The sequence below is a fragment of the Drosophila serrata genome, unplaced genomic scaffold (assembly GCF_035046125.1).
Source record: "Drosophila serrata isolate PLE 108 unplaced genomic scaffold, ASM3504612v1 contig_373, whole genome shotgun sequence".
Lineage (NCBI taxonomy): Eukaryota > Metazoa > Arthropoda > Insecta > Diptera > Drosophilidae > Drosophila > Drosophila serrata.
The window spans coordinates 194,076-215,941 of record NW_028257271.1 but is presented as its reverse complement, the minus strand read 5'-3'; the positions used below and the strand labels follow the sequence as shown (position 1 = coordinate 215,941).

General features: G+C 40.0%; 3 protein-coding genes across 3 annotated transcripts in view; 2 read left to right on the top strand and 1 right to left on the bottom strand.

Moving 5' to 3' along the window:
- LOC110185378 (uncharacterized) overlaps positions 1-21,866 on the bottom strand; it is a 348,293-nt gene that overhangs the window by 135,718 nt on the left and 190,709 nt on the right. The window lies entirely within an intron of this gene.
- Positions 8,768-10,426, top strand: LOC147642675 (uncharacterized). The gene has a single exon (XM_086839431.1). It carries the CDS (start codon positions 9,479-9,481, stop codon positions 10,085-10,087), a length of 609 nt encoding a protein of 202 aa, XP_086695557.1. The 5' UTR covers positions 8,768-9,478; the 3' UTR covers positions 10,088-10,426.
- On the top strand, positions 17,508-17,843 carry LOC147642674 (uncharacterized). Its single transcript, XM_086839432.1, has one exon. It carries the CDS (start codon positions 17,508-17,510, stop codon positions 17,841-17,843), a length of 336 nt encoding a protein of 111 aa, XP_086695558.1.

Below are 21,866 nucleotides of genomic sequence, written 5' to 3'. Positions count from 1 at the left end.
AATACTTTTTAACGTTCGATCTCACCACCCTTAGAGTTAATGCTGAGGTCGAGGCCTATGCCGAGGGAGGCTGCTTCTGAGATGCTGCCAATCAATAGCGGTTGGAGCTTGATAACCAATTCATTAGCTTAAGCGCCAAGAACAGAAGGAAATAAAAAATATACTGTTGATGCATTATATGATTTGATCGCTTTTCTGAGCGAAGCTTAGGGGTAGACTGATTATTTTCCGAATCATTATCGACCGTTTGTCCGAGACGGACGCCTTGGACTGATCCATTAACGGCACTCTAAGGGGTCACTATTTGAGAGTCCGAAATTTGTGCATAAATTCAAATTTTATTGCTATATGCTTCAAATTTGGCATAAGCATGTGAAATGTAAATATAGAATTTTGGATATTTTTCTTTTTTTAATTAAGCCTTTTACCACAACCCCTAAAAAAGACCAACGATTTTTAAGGTAATGTTGTGAAGTATTATTTATAGATATTTCTCTTCTTATTCATCATCCAGTATTATTTATAAATTTTCATCAGAGTCGTCGCCATAGTCCGAATCCACATTTTCCACTTCTGAAATTATTTCGCAGTTTGGAACAGGAGGTTTTAGAAGATTTATTACTTCTGGCGAAAACTTTTTTTTAAATTTTTTTTTTGCCTTTTCCTCAAACATAAGCTGGATATTAATGGGTCAGAAGAATCCATAACTCTATAAAAAACATCTGCCATGTTGTTTAATCGACTATTCTTTCCAGCATGAGATTTCCGGAAGCTTTTATAAAACTTATTTCTTGCTTCTGAAGCATTTTCTCCTTAACCTCCCACCGAAACCAAGGAGGACTTAATTATTTGCCAGCCATGACCGTCGGTGACATAGGATACCAAGGATATTTGTTAATGTATAGCAGAAATGTATTTTCATAAAATAACCAAAAATTTCTCAACATCGACATAATGCTCGTATGAAATTGTTACCAAAATTACGAAGAAATTGTATAAAATATTCTTGTCAAAGTTTGTAATTGTTTAAAACATTCTATTATCTGAAAATGCTCTTCTAGCCGTGTTTCCATTCCCACATCCAATCTGTTTGGGAATGCTTATATGTAGACCCATTTTTGTCCAAATCATTTCACGAATTTCATTTTTCCGAGACATAAATTCGATTTTGTCAGCCTGTTTAATTTGCCACTTTTGAATTTCAAACCTGTAGGATACTTTCAACACAAATTCTAAAAACCGAATCCAGGCATGCAATGGACTTGCACCATATTTTAGAGCCACATGTCTTGGCTTAAAACAATCGGAAAAGAAATCAGAGGTTTTGAGGAGCTTTGTGGGATTGGCACCACATATTGGGCAACACTGAATTGATTACGTACCAGTAAGCGTTCAGTACTTTACCATCAATAAGCGTCATTAGAGTTTTTTAAATATGGCTTAAAACAATCGGAAAAGAAATCAGAGGTTTTGAGGAGCTTTGTGGGATTGGCACCACATATTGGGCAACACTGAATTGATTACGTACCAGTAAGCGTTCAGTACTTTACCATCAATAAGCGTCATTAGAGTTTTTTAAATAATAATAATAATTTTCAAATAATCTTTCTTCTGTATGGTCCAAAATATTTTGCATTGAAACTTTGGCAAGATTTTCCGAAATTTCTATTTAAGATAGTCTACAAATTGTTTTGACTTGTTAAAGTGACAAATATGGGGGAAAAATGTCGCAGCCACGAATTTTATTTATATGATAAATGTAGATATACTGTTTAGTAAGTCCATTTTCCAACAAAAATGGCAATGCTTCATCAGGGGTAATTGGAATAATCCCCTGAAATTTCAAAGTTCGCGACTGTCTGTTGTTCCCTGACGCCTTTTAATGCATTAAGCAAATCATCCTCTCTAGCCCTCTTCGCTGAAACAGAAGCCGCATGTAATAAGTGATCCGTAGATCCTCTTTCCAATAAAAGATAGTTTGCTAACTTTTGTTTCAAACGCATTCCACCCTGTTAATAACTTAGTTTTGGCCTTCCCATTTTAGATGGAGACGGATTCGTAAGCTGTTGCTCAATGGTTATAATAATTGGCCGCGAAAGCCATCTTGAGTGCTGAACCTTAAACCTTGACAACATTCGGTTGCATTTAGGCAAATATTTTTTGATGTGTGATATGAATGTGTTAACTTTTTTCTTGACTTCCTTAACCTGTGACTTGCTAACTTCATTCAATTACAAATCAAGGTTGCAATCAATCGGCTGACTTTGTTTGCGCGGGAAATTCAAATCGCAGCTTTAAAATTTTTTTTTTTAGGAACAGTTTTATTTTATCTAGAGTATTTCTAATTGGAAAATATATACAAATTTGTTAATTAAAAATATAACATTTATGCAAAAATGTTGAACTTTTTGCCCATAGTACCATCGGGAACACTGGCACTCCCGCAGAAAATTCGGATACCAAATATATTTAGCGCTCTTGGGACTCTTGAGTTCGGAGGCTGTGCTGAGGAAGGCTGCCGTCGCGAGTTCGTGGCGGGTTGTTAAAATCCGCTAACATGCCCACCAATTTCAGTTTTTTTTGTATCTGGGAGACTGATTTAATAGCGTCAAACCTTTTAATTGGCTTTCCATAAAAGACATAACGTCTTTTCACACCGAGACAGGTCTGAAAGCAGTACCGCAGCCGATGTTTTTTCTTGCACTTTCCACCGTCGGAGCTACAACACCAATGGACTTGGCGTGCAAGATGTCGCACGTCCAGCAGCCGTCATCTGCAGAAATGACCTTTTTGCTGGTTTTAGCGAAAAAAACAATTGAAAAATTCATTTTGAGGATTTACCAATGTGCTTTTACGTTTCAAGATAGAGATAGAGAGAGGGCAATAGATAAGATAAGAAGTTCAGCTTCACCGAGAAAGCGGGAAAGCGTTTAGCAGTTGCGACGCGCAAACAAAGGTTGTACCGAAAGTGCAAAGGGAAATGTAAAATCTACAAAAGCAATGCACTAGTAGCACAACTAAATAGAGAAATAAAAGCAATTAAATAATATAAATACAAAAACATAATATATTAAATTGAAACCCCGGTGGCTTTTTGCAAATTTATACACAAAACGAGAACGCTTTCTACATAATCTGAAAAGTAGGAAAAATCGCCGTACAAATATCACAAAATCCTGTTGTGATGGGCCAGATCTAAGCGGATTCCGATTTAACCTACCAAACTTCTTTAGAAATGGATCTGCGTTTCCCGACAACTTATATAACCAAAATATTTGAAGACCTGTGCAATATCCAAAATACCGCGAAGTGATTTTGATTCTACACTCTCCGTGAAGAGTAGCTTGCACAAACTAGATATGTGCTCAATAATAATGGGTACCTCCTTGTCGTATTACTTCTTGAGGCTACTCATGGCTTAAGGAAATTTTCTTCGGAGACTTGGAAAAAGCCAAAAATTCTAAGAGCTGCGTCAGGTAAGCAACCGAGATTGTAATTAAATTTGTGACTTGCGTTAATGGTTCGTGAGCGCAGCGAAGATGTGGTTGTAGTATTCTGTGTTAGTAAAGACAGATTATTGAGTTGCAGAGCGTCATCACGCCATTCGTGTTACCCAACCCAAATCTAGAAAGCCAGTAAGAAAGTGTCGAAAAGAAACTGCTCACTTTTAATCGTTAGTATTTCTAAGAGTACTTTCGATTATGACAAGTATGAGAGGATTGTATTTCGATTCCTTTCCTTTGTTTGATACTTAATTCTTTATTAGTTTCCTAATTCTTTGCAATTTCTTTGTTTGTTCCAAAATTCTCATTTACTCTTTTCGTTTGTTTTTTTCTGACTCTCTTATTCAAACTGTGATCAGCTGCTCGCAGACAGCTTGTCTTCAACATTCCTTTATTTCAGACAGACGCTCCCTGGAGAGAGTAACATGCTCTCGAGAGAGAGCATACCTCAACGAATAGTGTGACCATAGCCTACTCAGAATAATTGGCTTGTAACGAATGTGATATACCGTTAGAAAGCTCTAACACTTCGAATAGTGTGACCATAGCCTACTCAGAATAATTGGCTTGTAAAGAATGTGATATACCGTTAGAAAGCTCTAACACTTCTGGAAAGATGATTTGTGCTTTGCCTTAAAAAAATAGCTCTGTATTAAGTTTAAAAGCTAACTTCGGCACACCGAAGTTTATATACCCTTGCAGATAGAACTTCGATGACTAGGAATCCATACAATATAAAATATATATATTAATATTAAAATATTACCTGCTTTGATTTCATTTACCTATACATATTATATTTTCAGTTTTACATTCACATATTGGCACTTTTGCTCCATATCTAACGATCGTTTGTATGGCACCTATGTGATATAGTCGTCCGATTTTCATAAAATTTGACACAAAATTTAAGACTGATATAAAATGGCTATATCTCAAATTTAAAAAAAATTTGCTGAAAATATATAATTATAATTTTTAATTGTATTCATTTCTTGATCGTTCCTATGGCAGCTATGTGAAATAGTAGTCCGGTTTTTTTTTATAACTTTACACAAAATTGTAGATTAAAATAAAATGGCTATATCTCATAGTTGATGAAAATCTGGTGAAAACTGAAGAAGATATAATCTTTAATTTTATTAATTTCTTGATCGTTTCTATGGCAGCTGTATTATATGGTAGTTTGAGTTTCATAAAATTTGACACAAAATTGTAGAATAATATAAAATGGCAATGTATAAAATTTGATGAAAATCTGTTGAAAACTTAAAATGTTATACTTTTTAATTAAATTAATTTCTCGATCGTTCCTATGGGAGCTATATGATATAGTCGGCCAATTTTCATAAAATTTTACACAAAATTGTAGAATAATATGAAATGGCTATATCTTAAATTTGATTAAATTCTGTTGAAAACTAAAAATGTTATCGCCACCGCGATTGTCAGTCTCCCGACAACAGCCACCGCCATTCTCATTCCTCTCAAATTTCTCGATCGTTCCTATGGGAGCTATATGATATATAAGTCCGATTTTAATAAAATTTTACACAAAATTGTAGAATAATATGAAATGGCTATATTTCAAATTTGATGAAAATCTTTTGAAAACTGAAAATGTTATACTTTTTAATTGAATGAATTTCTCGATAGTTCATATGAGAGCTATATGATATAGTCGTCCAATTTTTAAAAAATTGTACACAAAATTTTAGAATAATATGAATAATATATCTAAAACTTTGTTGAAAACTAAAAATGTTATAGTTTTGTTTGTAAAAATTTTCCGATCATTCCTATGGCAGCTATATTATATAGTCGTCCAAGCCGGTCCGTTCCGACATATATACGAGTGAGAGTATATAGAAGACTAACTGCAAAGTTTCATTCAGATAGCTTGAAAACTAAGAGACTAGTTTGCGTAGAAACGGACAGACTGACATGGCTAGATCGACTCGGCTGTTGATCCTGACCAAGAATATATATACCTTATATAGTCGGAGGTGCCTCCTTCACTGCGTTGCAAACTTCTGACTGAAATTATAATTCCCTGCAAGGGTATAATAAGCAATTAGCTACATTTTTGTACTTACATTTCATATATGAACTCAACTTTAAGCAGCCGTGAAGAGCACAAAAATCAATCAATCAAGAGCAAATTAATCAAAAATAAAATAACGACATGCCAGAATGATCTAGTAAATTATCAAATAAGATCTGATTTGATGTAGAATAAGAAAGGATGCTAACTTCAGCACGCCGAAGTTTATATACCCTTCCAGATAGAACTTCAATCACTAGAAATTAATAAAATTTAAAATACATATGTTTATGATATAAAAAAATAAAGTAATGCCTTCTTTCATTTCATTTACCTATACATATTATTTAAACCAGGAGGCCCTGTGCGTCGGCCCGCTGCGCTGGGTGGGCAGAGCACCCACCGAGCTCCCAAAAGCTCAAGCGAGTTTCCCAACTGCGAACCTGTTCGGTGGGTAGGACCCACCGTTTATGTAATGTTCTTATTCGCTTTTATTCTTGCGTGCCCGGTAGACTCCTGCATGAATGCACCCAAAACGGCAAATGAATCACTCAGTCTAAAAGTGGGCACACTTTTTTTTCTACACAGTATATTTGGGTGTGAGTGAGTAGGGTAGTATTGTCGGTTTAGATTGACAGTGTTCTCACTCATTTCATAGTTGTACAACTTTTGATGAGTTCATCGAAATTGGTTTACAGTAGCAAGGCACTGTACAGTGTTTTGGTGTGCAGTTAATGTACAGTGAGTGAAACTTCATGCCTGGTACATACACACATATTGAGTTCTCGTGTTTACGTATGTCATAGAAAGAATACGATTAAAGAATTGATTTGTATTTTCGTTTCAAATGTATTTATTATAAAATAAAGAAATTAGAAATTTTGAAAATAATAATACTTGATTTAAAAATAGTGTTTGGAGCAGACCGCTAGCGCCTAATTGTGCGCGCATGGGTGTATGGCTGCACCTGCTGCGCTCGTTACTTCTCTTTGCTTATCTATTTTTCTCTCTCTTCTTCTTCTGTCGCCTTATCTATGCTAAGCTACATTTTAAGATTATGAATATATATTGAAGTTAATATTCGATCGGTAGTTGCAGCTCCGACCAGAGAAGTGAACGAAAATATATGTACACAGCATTTAATTAACCTATTCGTGCGTTGTAATTATTGCTAAAGGGTGGCAAATTTGTTGTCTTCCCCATAAACATTTTGGTGACCCCGACGTGATACTTTGGTTCGGAGCCTGCAACCCGGTGTTCGTTGTTTAATATCGTTTAAACAAATCGCTTTGCTTCGCTGTCGCTTACTGGCATTCGGTCATAAGCACACAAGTAAACTCACATACACACATACCTTGTACATAACAAGCTGAGTGCATATAGCCGTCCGCTGATTTTCGGTTAAATCGCGCTGATAAACAAAAGCTGTGTTGAGCCAAATATTTTATAGAAAGGTGGCTCGCGCTTAAGCGTCGTAAATAGCGCCTATTGAACATATATATACCTATGCATATATAGCATAGACGTGCGTGTGCCAAAACTCCGCTGTTTCGAGGCAGACAATTACAATAACAACATTGTCGAGGTTCCGTTGCATCTCGGTGACGCTGATTAACCTCTAATTTGCGCGGTGAACACTAAACGGGTTCCTATATACTGAAGCGGTCAGACATTTTCCCTTTGTTAATTCTTTTCACGTGAGAAAATAAAGATGTCTAACACGGAAAATTCGGTTCAGCATCAAAATGAGCCGCCAAGTGACGTGGACTTCTACCGAGCCAAGGCCCAATCCCTTTTGCGGCAGTTGAGCTCGATGAATTATTACATAAATCCGGAGACTGTAGATCAGTTTGATGAAGCTGATTTACTGGCGCGACTGGAGTGGATTAATTCATTAAATTTGGCCTTTGATTCCGCACAGACTTCGCTGGAAAAATTGGACTTTTCGGAGAAAGCAAGCGACCATCGGATTGAGTTCTCCACGGCGTTCATGGATGTGAAGGCGAAGATAAATCGAGGTTTAGCGGCGCTTCGCAAATCTCAATTGCCGGCTGCAACCGCTGCAAATTCAACTTCCATAGACAATTTTAATCATCCGGATCTTTCTTTCCGATCTAGGAAGCCTCGGTTGCCAATTTTGGAGATAGCTCGGTTCCATGGATCCTACTCTGATTGGCCGGATTTTATTGCAACGTTCAGCACGGTCATCGGAAACGACGAAGAGCTAAGTGATATTGAAAAACTACAATATTTAAGGTCAAGTTTAGGCGGCGTGGCTCTGGAGACCATACGTTCGCTTGAGCCCTCGAATGCCAATTACAGAAAGGCTTTGGACTTACTCAAAAATCGATTTGATAATAAGGTTCTACATTTTCAGGCACACGTGCAGGCAATATTTGGTTTAAAAGGTGTCGAGAAGGGATCAGCCAAGGGTCTTCGGGAGTTAAGCGATTTTATGAATTCGCATCTGCGAGCAATCCGTACCCTGGCCACTACGCAACAAATTGCTGATTGCTGATTCACATCGTCGCACGGAAGCTCGATCAGAGGACGCGGGAAAAATGGGAAGAGAATTTGTCCATCAGCGACCTATCTACGTGGGAGTCTATGGAGTCGTTCTTGCAAAGGAGGTGTAGGATGATGGAAAATTTGGATCAAGCCTTGGTAACGCAAACACCAGGCCAGCAGGTGGGAAAAAACCTGCACAGATATAGCTCAAACGCGTTAATTGCTTCAGATAACTCAAATCCCCCTCTATGTATATTTTGTGACGCTAGGGATCATTATTTGGCAAAATGCTCGCGATTTTCAAATTGGAGTCCAAATCTTCGGTACAAAGAAGCAAAGAAGTTGCACCTGTGTCTCAATTGTTTGCGTAAGGGGCATAGCTTGCAGATATTGTCCTATGAAGCACCATTATTCATTATTGCATATCAATCAAGACCCATCCGTACCATCCACCTCAGTCTCATCAATATCATCCAGTCCACTTCCCAACTCTCAGCCATCAACATCATCTTCATCAGCATTAGTATCATGTTCACATTCATCGAACCCTCCACCAAGCCCCACAGATATGTTGCCTGTTGATTACGTGTTGCTTCCAACCGCGATCATCTATGTAAGGAATAAGGCTGGAGAATTTATGCCATGCCGAGCCATCCTTGACTCAGCATCTCAGATAAATTTCATAACTTCTCGCCTAGCGAAGCAGCTCAATTTAAATCATCGAAAGTCGCATACCCTAGTCTCTGGGATTGGGGAATCCTCTCTAAATTCCGATAAGGCAGTCGACATTGTAGCGCAATCCCGGGATGAAAGCTATCGTGCCTCATTCTCCGCGGTTGTAACTAGCAGTATCACGGATTATCAGCCTCATTTTAACATAAATGCCACATCGTGGAAAATTCCGCAAAATATTTCGCTTGCTGATCCTCATTTTAATCGGTCAGAGCGGATTGATCTTCTAATTGGTGCTGGACTTTTTTTCGAAATAATTGCTACGGGGCAAATTCACTTGGATAGCGCGTTGCCAACACTCCAGAACACCAAACTTGGTTGGATCGTGTCTGGAGGGCTGCCGAGTGCGTCAACTCATAAGTCTGTATTAGCTGCCATCGTCAGGAATCCTATTAATCAATCGGATGATGACACACTTGCTGCTGTAGTAAAGCGATTTTGGGAAATCGAGGACTTCAGTTCGTCAGAACCAGTATTGTTGCCTGAGGACTTGCAATGCGAGCAGCTTTTCAGGGAAAGTTGCGTTAGGCTTGAAAATGGGCAGTACTCTGTTCGTCTCTTGTCCACATCAGGATTCGAATCTTTAGGTGATTCCTATTGCCTGGCTCCTCTTCGCTTTAAAAGTTTGGAAGCCAAATTGGATAGGAACCTAGCGTTGAAGACTCAGTACTCCGCATTTTTACGGGAATATATGGAGCTAGGACACATGTCTCGTATAACAAGGGTAGCATCGGTACCACAATTCTTTCTTCCTCACCATTGCGTACATAAGCAAGAAAGCACGAGCACCAAGCTGCGTGTCGTGTTTGATGGATCTGCTAAATCGACTTCTGAAAGCGCGGATCACCTGGAGGTGCTAACGCCAGCTCACTTCCTAAGGGGTTCCAGCTACGGCCGATTTCCTGAGCCTGGCGTGACTCACCTTCGAGAAGGCCACCTCAGCAGATGGCAATGGGTGACCCAGATGCAACAGCACTTTTGGAAGAGGTGGAGCAGCGAGTACTTGTCACTATTTCAAGAAAGGAGCAAGTGGCGCTGCGATACGTCCAACATCAAGGTGGGAAACATAGTTTTGCTGAAGGAGGACAACATCCCGTCCATGAAATGGCAGCTTGGGCGCATTGAGGAAATCATTCCTGGCAAGGACGGCGTCATCCGAGTAGCCATGGTCCGTACTGCTACGGGTATGATCAAGAGGGCAGTCGCCAAGCTAGCCGTTCTGCCCCACGATTCCGACGAAGTTGGAACAGTACCTCTTCCAACGGGGGGAGTATGTTCGAAGCAGACCGCTAGCGCCTAATTGTGCGCGCATGGGTGTATGGCTGCACCTGCTGCGCTCTTTACTTCTCTTTGCTTATCTATTTTTCTCTCTCTTCTTCTTCTGTCGCCTTATCTATGCTAAGCTATATTTTAAGATTATGAATATATATTGAAGCTAATATTCGATCGGTAGTTGCAGCTCCGACCAGAGAAGTGAACGAAAATATATGTACACAGCATTTAATTAACCTATTCGTGCGTTGTAATTATTGCTAAAGGGTGGCAAATTTGTTGTCTTCCCCATAAACAAATAGATATAATAATTATTTTATGTTATTAAAGAATTTATATTTAAATTATAAAAATTAAAATGGAGAAACATTATTTTATTTACCAAGTCTTCAGTGGTGGCAATTTTAGATCATTTTTCGTAAATTAAATTTTTGGCAACAGAAAATGCCCTTTCCGATGCTGCACTACTCGCGGGAGCCTGATAATATCTTGCAGCTAATTTGATACAGTAAAGGAAAACGGTCTTTACTAATTGACCACCACTGCAGAACATCAAAAAATTCTTTGTAAGCTTTATTTATATTTTTATTTGTTTAAAGTTCATCCTGAATATATTGCAAAATATAGACTCTGATTTAGGTACCTGAATGGCGCGCTTGCCACTTTGCTGAATTGGGGACCATGCATAAGGCCATACCTGCTCAACATAGTTTTCTATCCTGAATCGCTTACCACATGAAGGAAAGTCCGACTGTGTTATCGATCGAGAGCGCGGCCTTTATGTTTAAGCTTAGTACTACGTGTGCGGCGAAACAAAGCTGACGCTACGATTCCCCACGACGCCCCCGACTTTTTTCTAACCTCTACTGGTCATATTTTTCGAATGCGTCGCGATAGTTATTTTTGGACCCAAGGGAATTTATCGGGCATTATTCGAGACGGATACGGATATCCTTCCGGATTCCAACAGCAGTTCCCGGTAACTTGTTTCGCTAAAGATAAGTACAAACTTTCTTCCGTCTCTTTCTTGCTGCCGATCCGAACATTAAATTTAGGTCGAACTGATGCACGATTAATTAATAAATTTATTGTTCGTGCCAACTTCATGAAAGAGTTTTCCTGACGCAATGGCAGTTGAGACATTCATATTTCTCTTTATCTTCGATCATAAAAATTTTCCATCCCTGTTCATTTTGTGTAGACCGCCAGATTCCTCGCCGTTTATTTTGGTTCCCCATTGTCCATCAACTTCCCAACGATAGAGGCCTAATGTGCAGCCACATACATACATAAACGCATGCTAAACTTGTGCATATAAGTTAACAACCAACTCCCAGCTTAGGCTGAGCAGGCCAGTTCTTATCTCCTTTGTTAATATTAATCATTTATCATGTTTATCATTCTCTATTATTAATCACTTTTTATTATTATTATTATTATCATTATACTTCTCCCTCATGCATGGTCCACCCTAAAATTAGGTCGGGTTTATTGGCCCTAGAGCTGAGCCAGCACATTGTGCCATTCCGAGCCGTGGCTGACAGCGATCGTATGACTTCTGCAAAATGTGCAAGGTCAGCGGTCTGCCACGGGCAGCCGGATATGCATGAGCTTTTGTTCAATCTTAAGTTTAGTTTTGATTTGGATTTGAAATAAAGAGCACTTGCTCTATCACAAAACTCCGGCCTTAGCCGTTAAATCATTTTAATTATTGAATTTGGTTATCGTGCCGTAAAGGCCGTGACAACGGAGATAAGTATCTCCCACCATATACTTCGGAAGAAGCAAGGAGTCGAAGCGACCACCCGACTCCCCAGTGGCTGCCAACCTTGGCGGTCACCAATACTCAACCATCGGCAGTACCATACTGCCAGCCCCTCACGGATATATTACCTACCGGCTCTACTCCTGCCGCGGAGAATCCGCCAGCCGGCCCGGACAATTAAATAATTGGCGCCCAACGGATTAATATTATTACTAATATTCGAATCCCACCCCTGAAGTTGTACATTATGTAAGTAGCTGAGCGCCGACAATAGCCAAGGTCTACACATACACAACACACAAATACCAGTGCATACAATTTCCTATGCCCAGCAATAGGAATTTTTTACATATACAGAAAAAGTGACTCGATTTTCGATTTCTGATCCAGACTTTTATGAGTGCGAGGCAAAAATAAATAAAACAAGAAAGGAAGCTAACTTCGGCACGCCGAAGTTTATATACCCTTGCAGATAGAACTTCTATGAATAAAAAACCATACAATACAAATTATATATTTTTGTGTTAAAAAACAATGAAGTAATACCTGCTTTCATTTCATTCACCTATACATATTATATTTGCAGTTTATATTCACTGATTTGCATTTTTCCTCCACATCAAACGATCGTTTGTATGGCACCTATATGATATAGTCGTCCGATTTTCATGAAATTTACCACAAAATTTAAAACTTAAATTAAATGCCTATACCTAAAATTTGATAAAAATCAGTTGAAAACTGAAAAGGTTATAAATTTAATTGTATTAATTTCTCGATCGTTCCTATGGGAGCTATGATATAGTAGTCCGATTTTCATAAAATTTTATGCAAAATTGTAGAGTATAGTAAAATGGCTATATCTCAAATTTGATCCAATTCAATTGAAAACTGAAAAAGTTAAAAATTTTTTCGTAAAAATTTTACGATCATTCCTATGGCAGCTATATGATATAGTCGTCCGATCCGGCCCATTCCGACATATATACGAGTGAGAGTATATAGAAGGCTAACTGCAAAGTTTCATTCAGATAGCTTCAAAACTGAGAGACTAGTTTGCGTAGAAACGGACAGACGGACAGACGGACAGACGGACAGAAGGACAGACGGACAGACGGACATGGCTAGATCGACTCGGCTGTTGATCCTGATCAAGAATATATATACTTTATATAGTCGGAGGTGCCTCCTTCACTGCGTTGCAAACTTCTGACTGAAATTATAATACCCTGCAAGGGTATAATAAATAACTCAAGTTACGTACACTCGTACTGGCGATTTTTATGTGAATAAATTATTCAAATATTTAATTACAAGGTACTTCCATGTTCTGCGTGTTGATTTAATTTTGTTCGATCTGAATTTTTTAAAGTGCATTATAAATAAAAGAAACCATAGTTATCAAATAACGCACACTGGTGCCAAGACAATCAACATTTGTATGAATTAATTATGCAAAGGAATATTTTATTTCTCTGTTAAGGTTGGTCTCTATACGCATTCAGAGGTCCCAGTCGTTTTTCTCCCTGTGGTTTGCTACAAATTTACCCACTGTGCTTATATTGAATTTTGTACCAAAGTTATCCAGTGTGTCTGTGCTAATAATACACCCAGTCGAATTGACCTATACTTGTTGTCACCGTTCTGTATTTTAGTTTTGTTCTTGGGACAAATTAATCCAACATTTTTATGTTTTAGGTGACGATCTATTGTTTTTCGCTCATTTTTTCGGCTTCACATCACCAAAGTGGCCCGTTGAAACATCTTGTCTTGAACCCAATCGTTAAAATTCCTGTACGCGTCCTTTTAACTGCCAATGAGTTGGGAGTATAGAGAAGTAAAACAGGAAATTGATAGCGACAATAGCGAAGATAGCGAAGAGGTAGGATTTCGCCCCGAAGTTAGGGACACAGATCAACCAGAAATGAACGCAGAGATGATCCAAGCGCTTGTCGCAAATGCGGTCAGCGCCGCCCTTAACGAACAGGAGGAGCGGTTAAGAAGCGATTTCGCCACAGAATTAGAAGCGGTTAGAACACAGGTTAGCGCGCTGTCAGTGCAAGCGCCGCAGGTAGAAGTCTATAAAAGAGTAGTCCCAAACCCTGCAGTAAGATGCGATGTCAAGTTGGACATAGTAAAGTCTCTACCGACATTCAGTGGAAGCCACGATGAGTATGTTTCGTGGAGACAGGCTGCATCAGATGCCTATGAAGTATTCAAGAAATACGACGGCAGCGAGGTACACTACGAAGCTGTGGTCATAATTAAAAACAAAATTTGCGGACCCGCTCGGTCACTACTCACGTCCCACAATACAGTGCTAAACTTCGATGCAATTATAGCCAGACTAGATTGCACATATGCGGACAAAACGTCCTTGAGAGTGCTACGGCAAAATTTAGAAATGGTTCGGCAAGGAGAAAACAAAGTAAATCTCATGAGGACAATCCCTGGCCAAAGCGCAGGGATCCTGAACCATTAGACCAGAATAAAGTTCAGCCCATGAAGGTAGACCCCTCAACGGCTAAATTTAGACAAGAAACAAACTGGGGAAAGCCTCAAAGTAACAACAATTACAAAAGGCAGAACTCGTCCCAGCGGCAATCAGGCCAAAGACGCCAGCGCGTCAACAATATAGCCCAACCCCAACAGGAGGTGACAGATTATGCCGCCACAGCTGAGGCTGAGGTTGCCACCATCGAGGAAGATAGCGACTCCGCCGAGCTTTACGACCTCCTCCATTTTTTAGGGAGCGTTCCCGACTGCCGTTCGTCGAGCGACAGTTGGCTGGCAAATCAGTAAAAATTCTCATCGACACCGGGGCGGCAAAAAATTACGTGAAGCCCGTAAAGGAGCTAAGAAACGTAATGCCGGTCGAAACCCCTTTTACTGTGAGTAAGTGCATAATGCGCATTTTTGGACTAGACGTCCCATTTTTCCTCTTGGATACATTGAGCACGTTCGATGCTATAATAGGCTTCGATTCGCTAACGCGAGCAGGAGTAGCTTTGGACCTAGGCAACAGCGTAATAAAATACGCAAATGTCACCGAAAAGCTCAAATTTTTTGACTGTCAAAATGTCAACTTCACAAAAATCGATGACATAGTGGTGCCAAGTTCGGCTAAAGCCGAATTCAAAAAAACTATTCTGAAAAGAATTAAGGTGTTTTCAACCTCTAACGAGGCGCTCACCTTCAACACATCGGTCATCGCTACTATTCGAACTACGAGTGACGAACCTGTCTACTCCAAGTTATACCCCTATCCTATGGGGGCAGCAGACTTTGTAAACAATGAAATCAAAGAGCTGCTGCAAAATGGCATAATCAGGCCGTCCAGATCCCCATACAACAGCCCTGCCTGGGTAGTTGACAAAAAAGGGACTGATGATAATGGCAGTAAAAAGAAGCGATTAGTAATCAACTTCAGGAAGCTGAACGAGCGAACAGTCGCCGATCGCTATCCCATGCCGAGCATACCCATGATTCTAGCGAACTTGGGAAAAGCCAAATTTTTTACTACCCTAGACCTGAAGTCAGGGTACCACCAAATATACCTGGCTGAAAAGGACAGAGAGAAGACTTCGTTCTCAGTAAATGGTGGGAAGTACGAATTCTGCCGACTACCCTTCGGCCTAAAAAACGCAGGGAGTATTTTCCAAAGAGCCATCGACGATGTGCTGCGGGAAGAAATCGGCAAAATATGCTATGTCTACGTTGACGATGTTATCATCTTTTCCGAAAATGAAACGGAACATGTTAAGCATATTGACACGGTGCTTAAGCGCCTACTCGATGCCAACATGAGGGTGGCACGAGAAAAAACAAAGTTCTTTAAAGAGAGCGTTGAGTTCCTAGGGTTCATTGTCACCAGAGGAGGGACAAAAACAGACCCAGAAAAGGTTAGGGCAATAAAAGAGTTCCCGGAACCAAAAAATCTGTTTAGCCTCAGGTCCTTCCTAGGCCTGGCGAGCTATTACAGAAGCTTCGTAAAAAATTTTGCATCTATTGCTAGACCCCTAACCGCCATCCTCAAAGGGGAAAACGGGACGGTCAGCAAGAATATGTCGAAAATAGTAGCTGTCAGGTTTAATGAAACCCAGCGAAATGCATTCGACCACCTTCGTAACATTTTGGCATCTGAAGATGTCATATTGACATACCCCGACTTTAAATCACCGTTTGACTTAACCACTGACGCCTCAGCGAGTGGAATAGGCGCGGTATTATCCCAGAATAAAAGACCTATTACCATGATTTCACGCACACTAAAAGACTGCGAGCTGAACTACGCCACCAAGGAAAGAGAATTATTGGCGATAGTCTGGGCAATAGGCAAACTCCAAAATTATCTGTACGGTAACAATGAAGTACGGATCTTTACAGACCACCAGCCTCTCACGTATGCGGTATCCGACAAAAATACCAACGCTAAAATCAAGCGATGGAAATCATTCATTGATGAGAACAACGGGAAAGTATTTTACACACCAGGAAAACAAAACCTAGTAGCTGACGCATTATCGAGGCAACCCCTGAATAACTTAGAGGCTGAAGCCCAGTCTGACGCGGCCACGGTGCATAGTGAGCTTTCGCTCTCGTACACCATTGAGACCACAGGCAAACCTCTTAACTGCTTTAGGAACCAAATTATTTTGGAAGAAGCGGACCAACCGCTTCGGCGAGATTTCATAGTCTTCGGAAATAGAACTCGCCATATCATCAATTTTAACAACAAAGACTTGCTTGTTGAATCCGTTAGAGAGATCATCAACGCCAACGTTGTGAACGCGATTCACTGCGATTTCCCTACACTGGCTCGCATCCAACATGCCTTGAGGCAGGAATTTCCTGCGACAAAGTTCTGGCATTGCAAAACCTTTGTCAGTGACATAACCAACGCTAATGAACAGTTGGAAATCACTAACACCGAGCACAATCGCGCACATAGGGCTGCCCAGGAGAACGCAAAACAAATTCTCCGGGATTATTACTTCCCGAACATGTCAAAATTAGCTAGCGAAGTGGTCGCAAATTGCAAGGTCTGCAATAAAGCCAAATACGACCGCCATCCCAAGAAACAGGAATTGGGAACTACGCCCATCCCATCATACGTTGGGGAAATGTTGCATATCGACATTTTTTCGACGGACAAAAAAACTTTCTTAACTTGCATCGATAAATTTTCCAAATTCGCTATCGTACAGCCCTTGACTTCTAGGGCAATAATAGATGTACCAGCACCTATTCTTCAGTTAGTAAATTTTTATTCTAACACCAAGACCATATACTGCGACAATGAGGCCTCCTTTAACTCGGAGACAATCACATCACTGCTGAAAAACCAATACAGCATCGACGTCGTCAATGCGCCACCGCTACACAGCAGCTCCAATGGCCAAATTGAGAGATTTCACAGTACCCTGGCGGAAATTGCCAGATGCCTCAAAATTGATAAAAAAAATTGAGGACACTGTGGAACTAATATTGAGGTCTACTATAGAATACAACAGGTCGCTACATTCGGTCACAGAGTCTAGGCCGGTAGAGGTCATCCACGCATCACCTGGAGGTGCTAACGCCAGCTCACTTCCTAAGGGGTTCCAGCTACGGCCGATTTCCTGAGCCTGGCGTGACTCACCTTCGAGAAGGCCACCTCAGCAGATGGCAATGGGTGACCCAGATGCAACAGCACTTTTGGAAGAGGTGGAGCAGCGAGTACTTGTCACTATTTCAAGAAAGGAGCAAGTGGCGCTGCGATACGTCCAACATCAAGGTGGGAAACATAGTTTTGCTGAAGGAGGACAACATCCCGTCCATGAAATGGCAGCTTGGGCGCATTGAGGAAATCATTCCTGGCAAGGACGGCGTCATCCGAGTAGCCATGGTCCGTACTGCTACGGGTATGATCAAGAGGGCAGTCGCCAAGCTAGCCGTTCTGCCCCACGATTCCGACGAAGTTGGAACAGTACCTCTTCCAACGGGGGGAGTATGTTCGAAGCAGACCGCTAGCGCCTAATTGTGCGCGCATGGGTGTATGGCTGCACCTGCTGCGCTCTTTACTTCTCTTTGCTTATCTATTTTTCTCTCTCTTCTTCTTCTGTCGCCTTATCTATGCTAAGCTATATTTTAAGATTATGAATATATATTGAAGCTAATATTCGATCGGTAGTTGCAGCTCCGACCAGAGAAGTGAACGAAAATATATGTACACAGCATTTAATTAACCTATTCGTGCGTTGTAATTATTGCTAAAGGGTGGCAAATTTGTTGTCTTCCCCATAAACAAATAGATATAATAATTATTTTATGTTATTAAAGAATTTATATTTAAATTATAAAAATTAAAATGGAGAAACATTATTTTATTTACCAAGTCTTCAGTGGTGGCAATTTTAGATCATTTTTCGTAAATTAAATTTTTGGCAACAGAAAATGCCCTTTCCGATGCTGCACTACTCGCGGGAGCCTGATAATATCTTGCAGCTAATTTGATACAGTAAAGGAAAACGGTCTTTACTAAGTGACCACCACTGCAGAACATCAAAAAATTCTTTGTAAGCTTTATTTATATTTTTATTTGTTTAAAGTTCATCCTGAATATATTGCAAAATATAGACTCTGATTTAGGTACCTGAATGGCGCGCTTGCCACTTTGCTGAATTGGGGACCATGCATAAGGCCATACCTGCTCAACATAGTTTTCTATCCTGAATCGCTTACCACATGAAGGAAAGTCCGACTGTGTTATCGATCGAGAGCGCGGCCTTTATGTTTAAGCTTAGTACTACGTGTGCGGCGAAACAAAGCTGACGCTACGATTCCCCACGACGCCCCCGACTTTTTTCTAACCTCTACTGGTCATATTTTTCGAATGCGTCGCGATAGTTATTTTTGGACCCAAGGGAATTTATCGGGCATTATTCGAGACGGATACGGATATCCTTCCGGATTCCAACAGCAGTTCCCGGTAACTTGTTTCGCTAAAGATAAGTACAAACTTTCTTCCGTCTCTTTCTTGCTGCCGATCCGAACATTAAATTTAGGTCGAACTGATGCACGATTAATTAATAAATTTATTGTTCGTGCCAACTTCATGAAAGAGTTTTCCTGACGCAATGGCAGTTGAGACATTCATATTTCTCTTTATCTTCGATCATAAAAATTTTCCATCCCTGTTCATTTTGTGTAGACCGCCAGATTCCTCGCCGTTTATTTTGGTTCCCCATTGTCCATCAACTTCCCAACGATAGAGGCCTAATGTGCAGCCACATACATACATAAACGCATGCTAAACTTGTGCATATAAGTTAACAACCAACTCCCAGCTTAGGCTGAGCAGGCCAGTTCTTATCTCCTTTGTTAATATTAATCATTTATCATGTTTATCATTCTCTATTATTAATCACTTTTTATTATTATTATTATTATCATTATACTTCTCCCTCATGCATGGTCCACCCTAAAATTAGGTCGGGTTTATTGGCCCTAGAGCTGAGCCAGCACATTGTGCCATTCCGAGCCGTGGCTCCCTCTTATTGGCTGACAGCGATCGTATGACTTCTGCAAAATGTGCAAGGTCAGCGGTCTGCCACGGGCAGCCGGATATGCATGAGCTTTTGTTCAATCTTAAGTTTAGTTTTGATTTGGATTTGAAATAAAGAGCACTTGCTCTATCACAAAACTCCGGCCTTAGCCGTTAAATCATTTTAATTATTGAATTTGGTTATCGTGCCGTAAAGGCCGTGACAACGGAGATAAGTATCTCCCACCATATACTTCGGAAGAAGCAAGGAGTCGAAGCGACCACCCGACTCCCCAGTGGCTGCCAACCTTGGCGGTCACCAATACTCAACCATCGGCAGTACCATACTGCCAGCCCCTCACGGATATATTACCTACCGGCTCTACTCCTGCCGCGGAGGATCCGCCAGCCGGCCCGGACAATTAAATAATTGGCGCCCAACGGATTAATATTATTACTAATATTAGAATCCCACCCCTGAAGTTGTACATTATGTAAGTAGCTGAGCGCCGACAATAGCCAAGGTCTACACATACACAACACACAAATACCAGTGCATACAATTTCCTATGCCCAGCAATAGGAATTTTTTACATATACAGAAAAAGTGACTCGATTTTCGATTTCTGATCCAGACTTTTATGAGTGCGAGGCAAAAATAAATAAAACAAGAAAGGAAGCTAACTTCGGCACGCCGAAGTTTATATACCCTTGCAGATAGAACTTCTATGAATAAAAAACCATACAATACAAATTATATATTTTTGTGTTAAAAAACAATGAAGTAATACCTGCTTTCATTTCATTCACCTATACATATTATATTTGCAGTTTATATTCACTGATTTGCATTTTTCCTCCACATCAAACGATCGTTTGTATGGCACCTATATGATATAGTCGTCCGATTTTCATGAAATTTACCACAAAATTTAAAACTTAAATTAAATGCCTATACCTAAAATTTGATAAAAATCAGTTGAAAACTGAAAAGGTTATAAATTTAATTGTATTAATTTCTCGATCGTTCCTATGGGAGCTATGATATAGTAGTCCGATTTTCATAAAATTTTATGCAAAATTGTAGAGTATAGTAAAATGGCTATATCTCAAATTTGATCCAATTCAATTGAAAACTGAAAAAGTTAAAAATTTTTTCGTAAAAATTTTACGATCATTCCTATGGCAGCTATATGATATAGTCGTCCGATCCGGCCCATTCCGACATATATACGAGTGAGAGTATATAGAAGGCTAACTGCAAAGTTTCATTCAGATAGCTTCAAAACTGAGAGACTAGTTTGCGTAGAAACGGACAGACGGACAGACGGACAGACGGACAGAAGGACAGACGGACAGACGGACATGGCTAGATCGACTCGGCTGTTGATCCTGATCAAGAATATATATACTTTATATAGTCGGAGGTGCCTCCTTCACTGCGTTGCAAACTTCTGACTGAAATTATAATACCCTGCAAGGGTATAATAAATAACTCAAGTTACGTACACTCGTACTGGCGATTTTTATGTGAATAAATTATTCAAATATTTAATTACAAGGTACTTCCATGTTCTGCGTGTTGATTTAATTTTGTTCGATCTGAATTTTTTAAAGTGCATTATAAATAAAAGAAACCATAGTTATCAAATAACGCACACTGGTGCCAAGACAATCAACATTTGTATGAATTAATTATGCAAAGGAATATTTTATTTCTCTGTTAAGGTTGGTCTCTATACGCATTCAGAGGTCCCAGTCGTTTTTCTCCCTGTGGTTTGCTACAAATTTACCCACTGTGCTTATATTGAATTTTGTACCAAAGTTATCCAGTGTGTCTGTGCTAATAATACACCCAGTCGAATTGACCTATACTTGTTGTCACCGTTCTGTATTTTAGTTTTGTTCTTGGGACAAATTAATCCAACATTTTTATGTTTTAGGTGACGATCTATTGTTTTTCGCTCATTTTTTCGGCTTCACATCACCAAAGTGGCCCGTTGAAACATCTTGTCTTGAACCCAATCGTTAAAATTCCTGTACGCGTCCTTTTAACTGCCAATGAGTTGGGAGTATAGAGAAGTAAAACAGGAAATTGATAGCGACAATAGCGAAGATAGCGAAGAGGTAGGATTTCGCCCCGAAGTTAGGGACACAGATCAACCAGAAATGAACGCAGAGATGATCCAAGCGCTTGTCGCAAATGCGGTCAGCGCCGCCCTTAACGAACAGGAGGAGCGGTTAAGAAGCGATTTCGCCACAGAATTAGAAGCGGTTAGAACACAGGTTAGCGCGCTGTCAGTGCAAGCGCCGCAGGTAGAAGTCTATAAAAGAGTAGTCCCAAACCCTGCAGTAAGATGCGATGTCAAGTTGGACATAGTAAAGTCTCTACCGACATTCAGTGGAAGCCACGATGAGTATGTTTCGTGGAGACAGGCTGCATCAGATGCCTATGAAGTATTCAAGAAATACGACGGCAGCGAGGTACACTACGAAGCTGTGGTCATAATTAAAAAC

Bases quoted from the DNA above. Each gene is read 5' to 3' on its own strand.
- LOC147642675 (XM_086839431.1), top strand. From the start codon at position 9,479: ATGGAGCTAGGACACATGTCTCGTATAACAAGGGTAGCATCGGTACCA.
- LOC147642674 (XM_086839432.1), top strand. From the start codon at position 17,508: ATGCAACAGCACTTTTGGAAGAGGTGGAGCAGCGAGTACTTGTCACTA.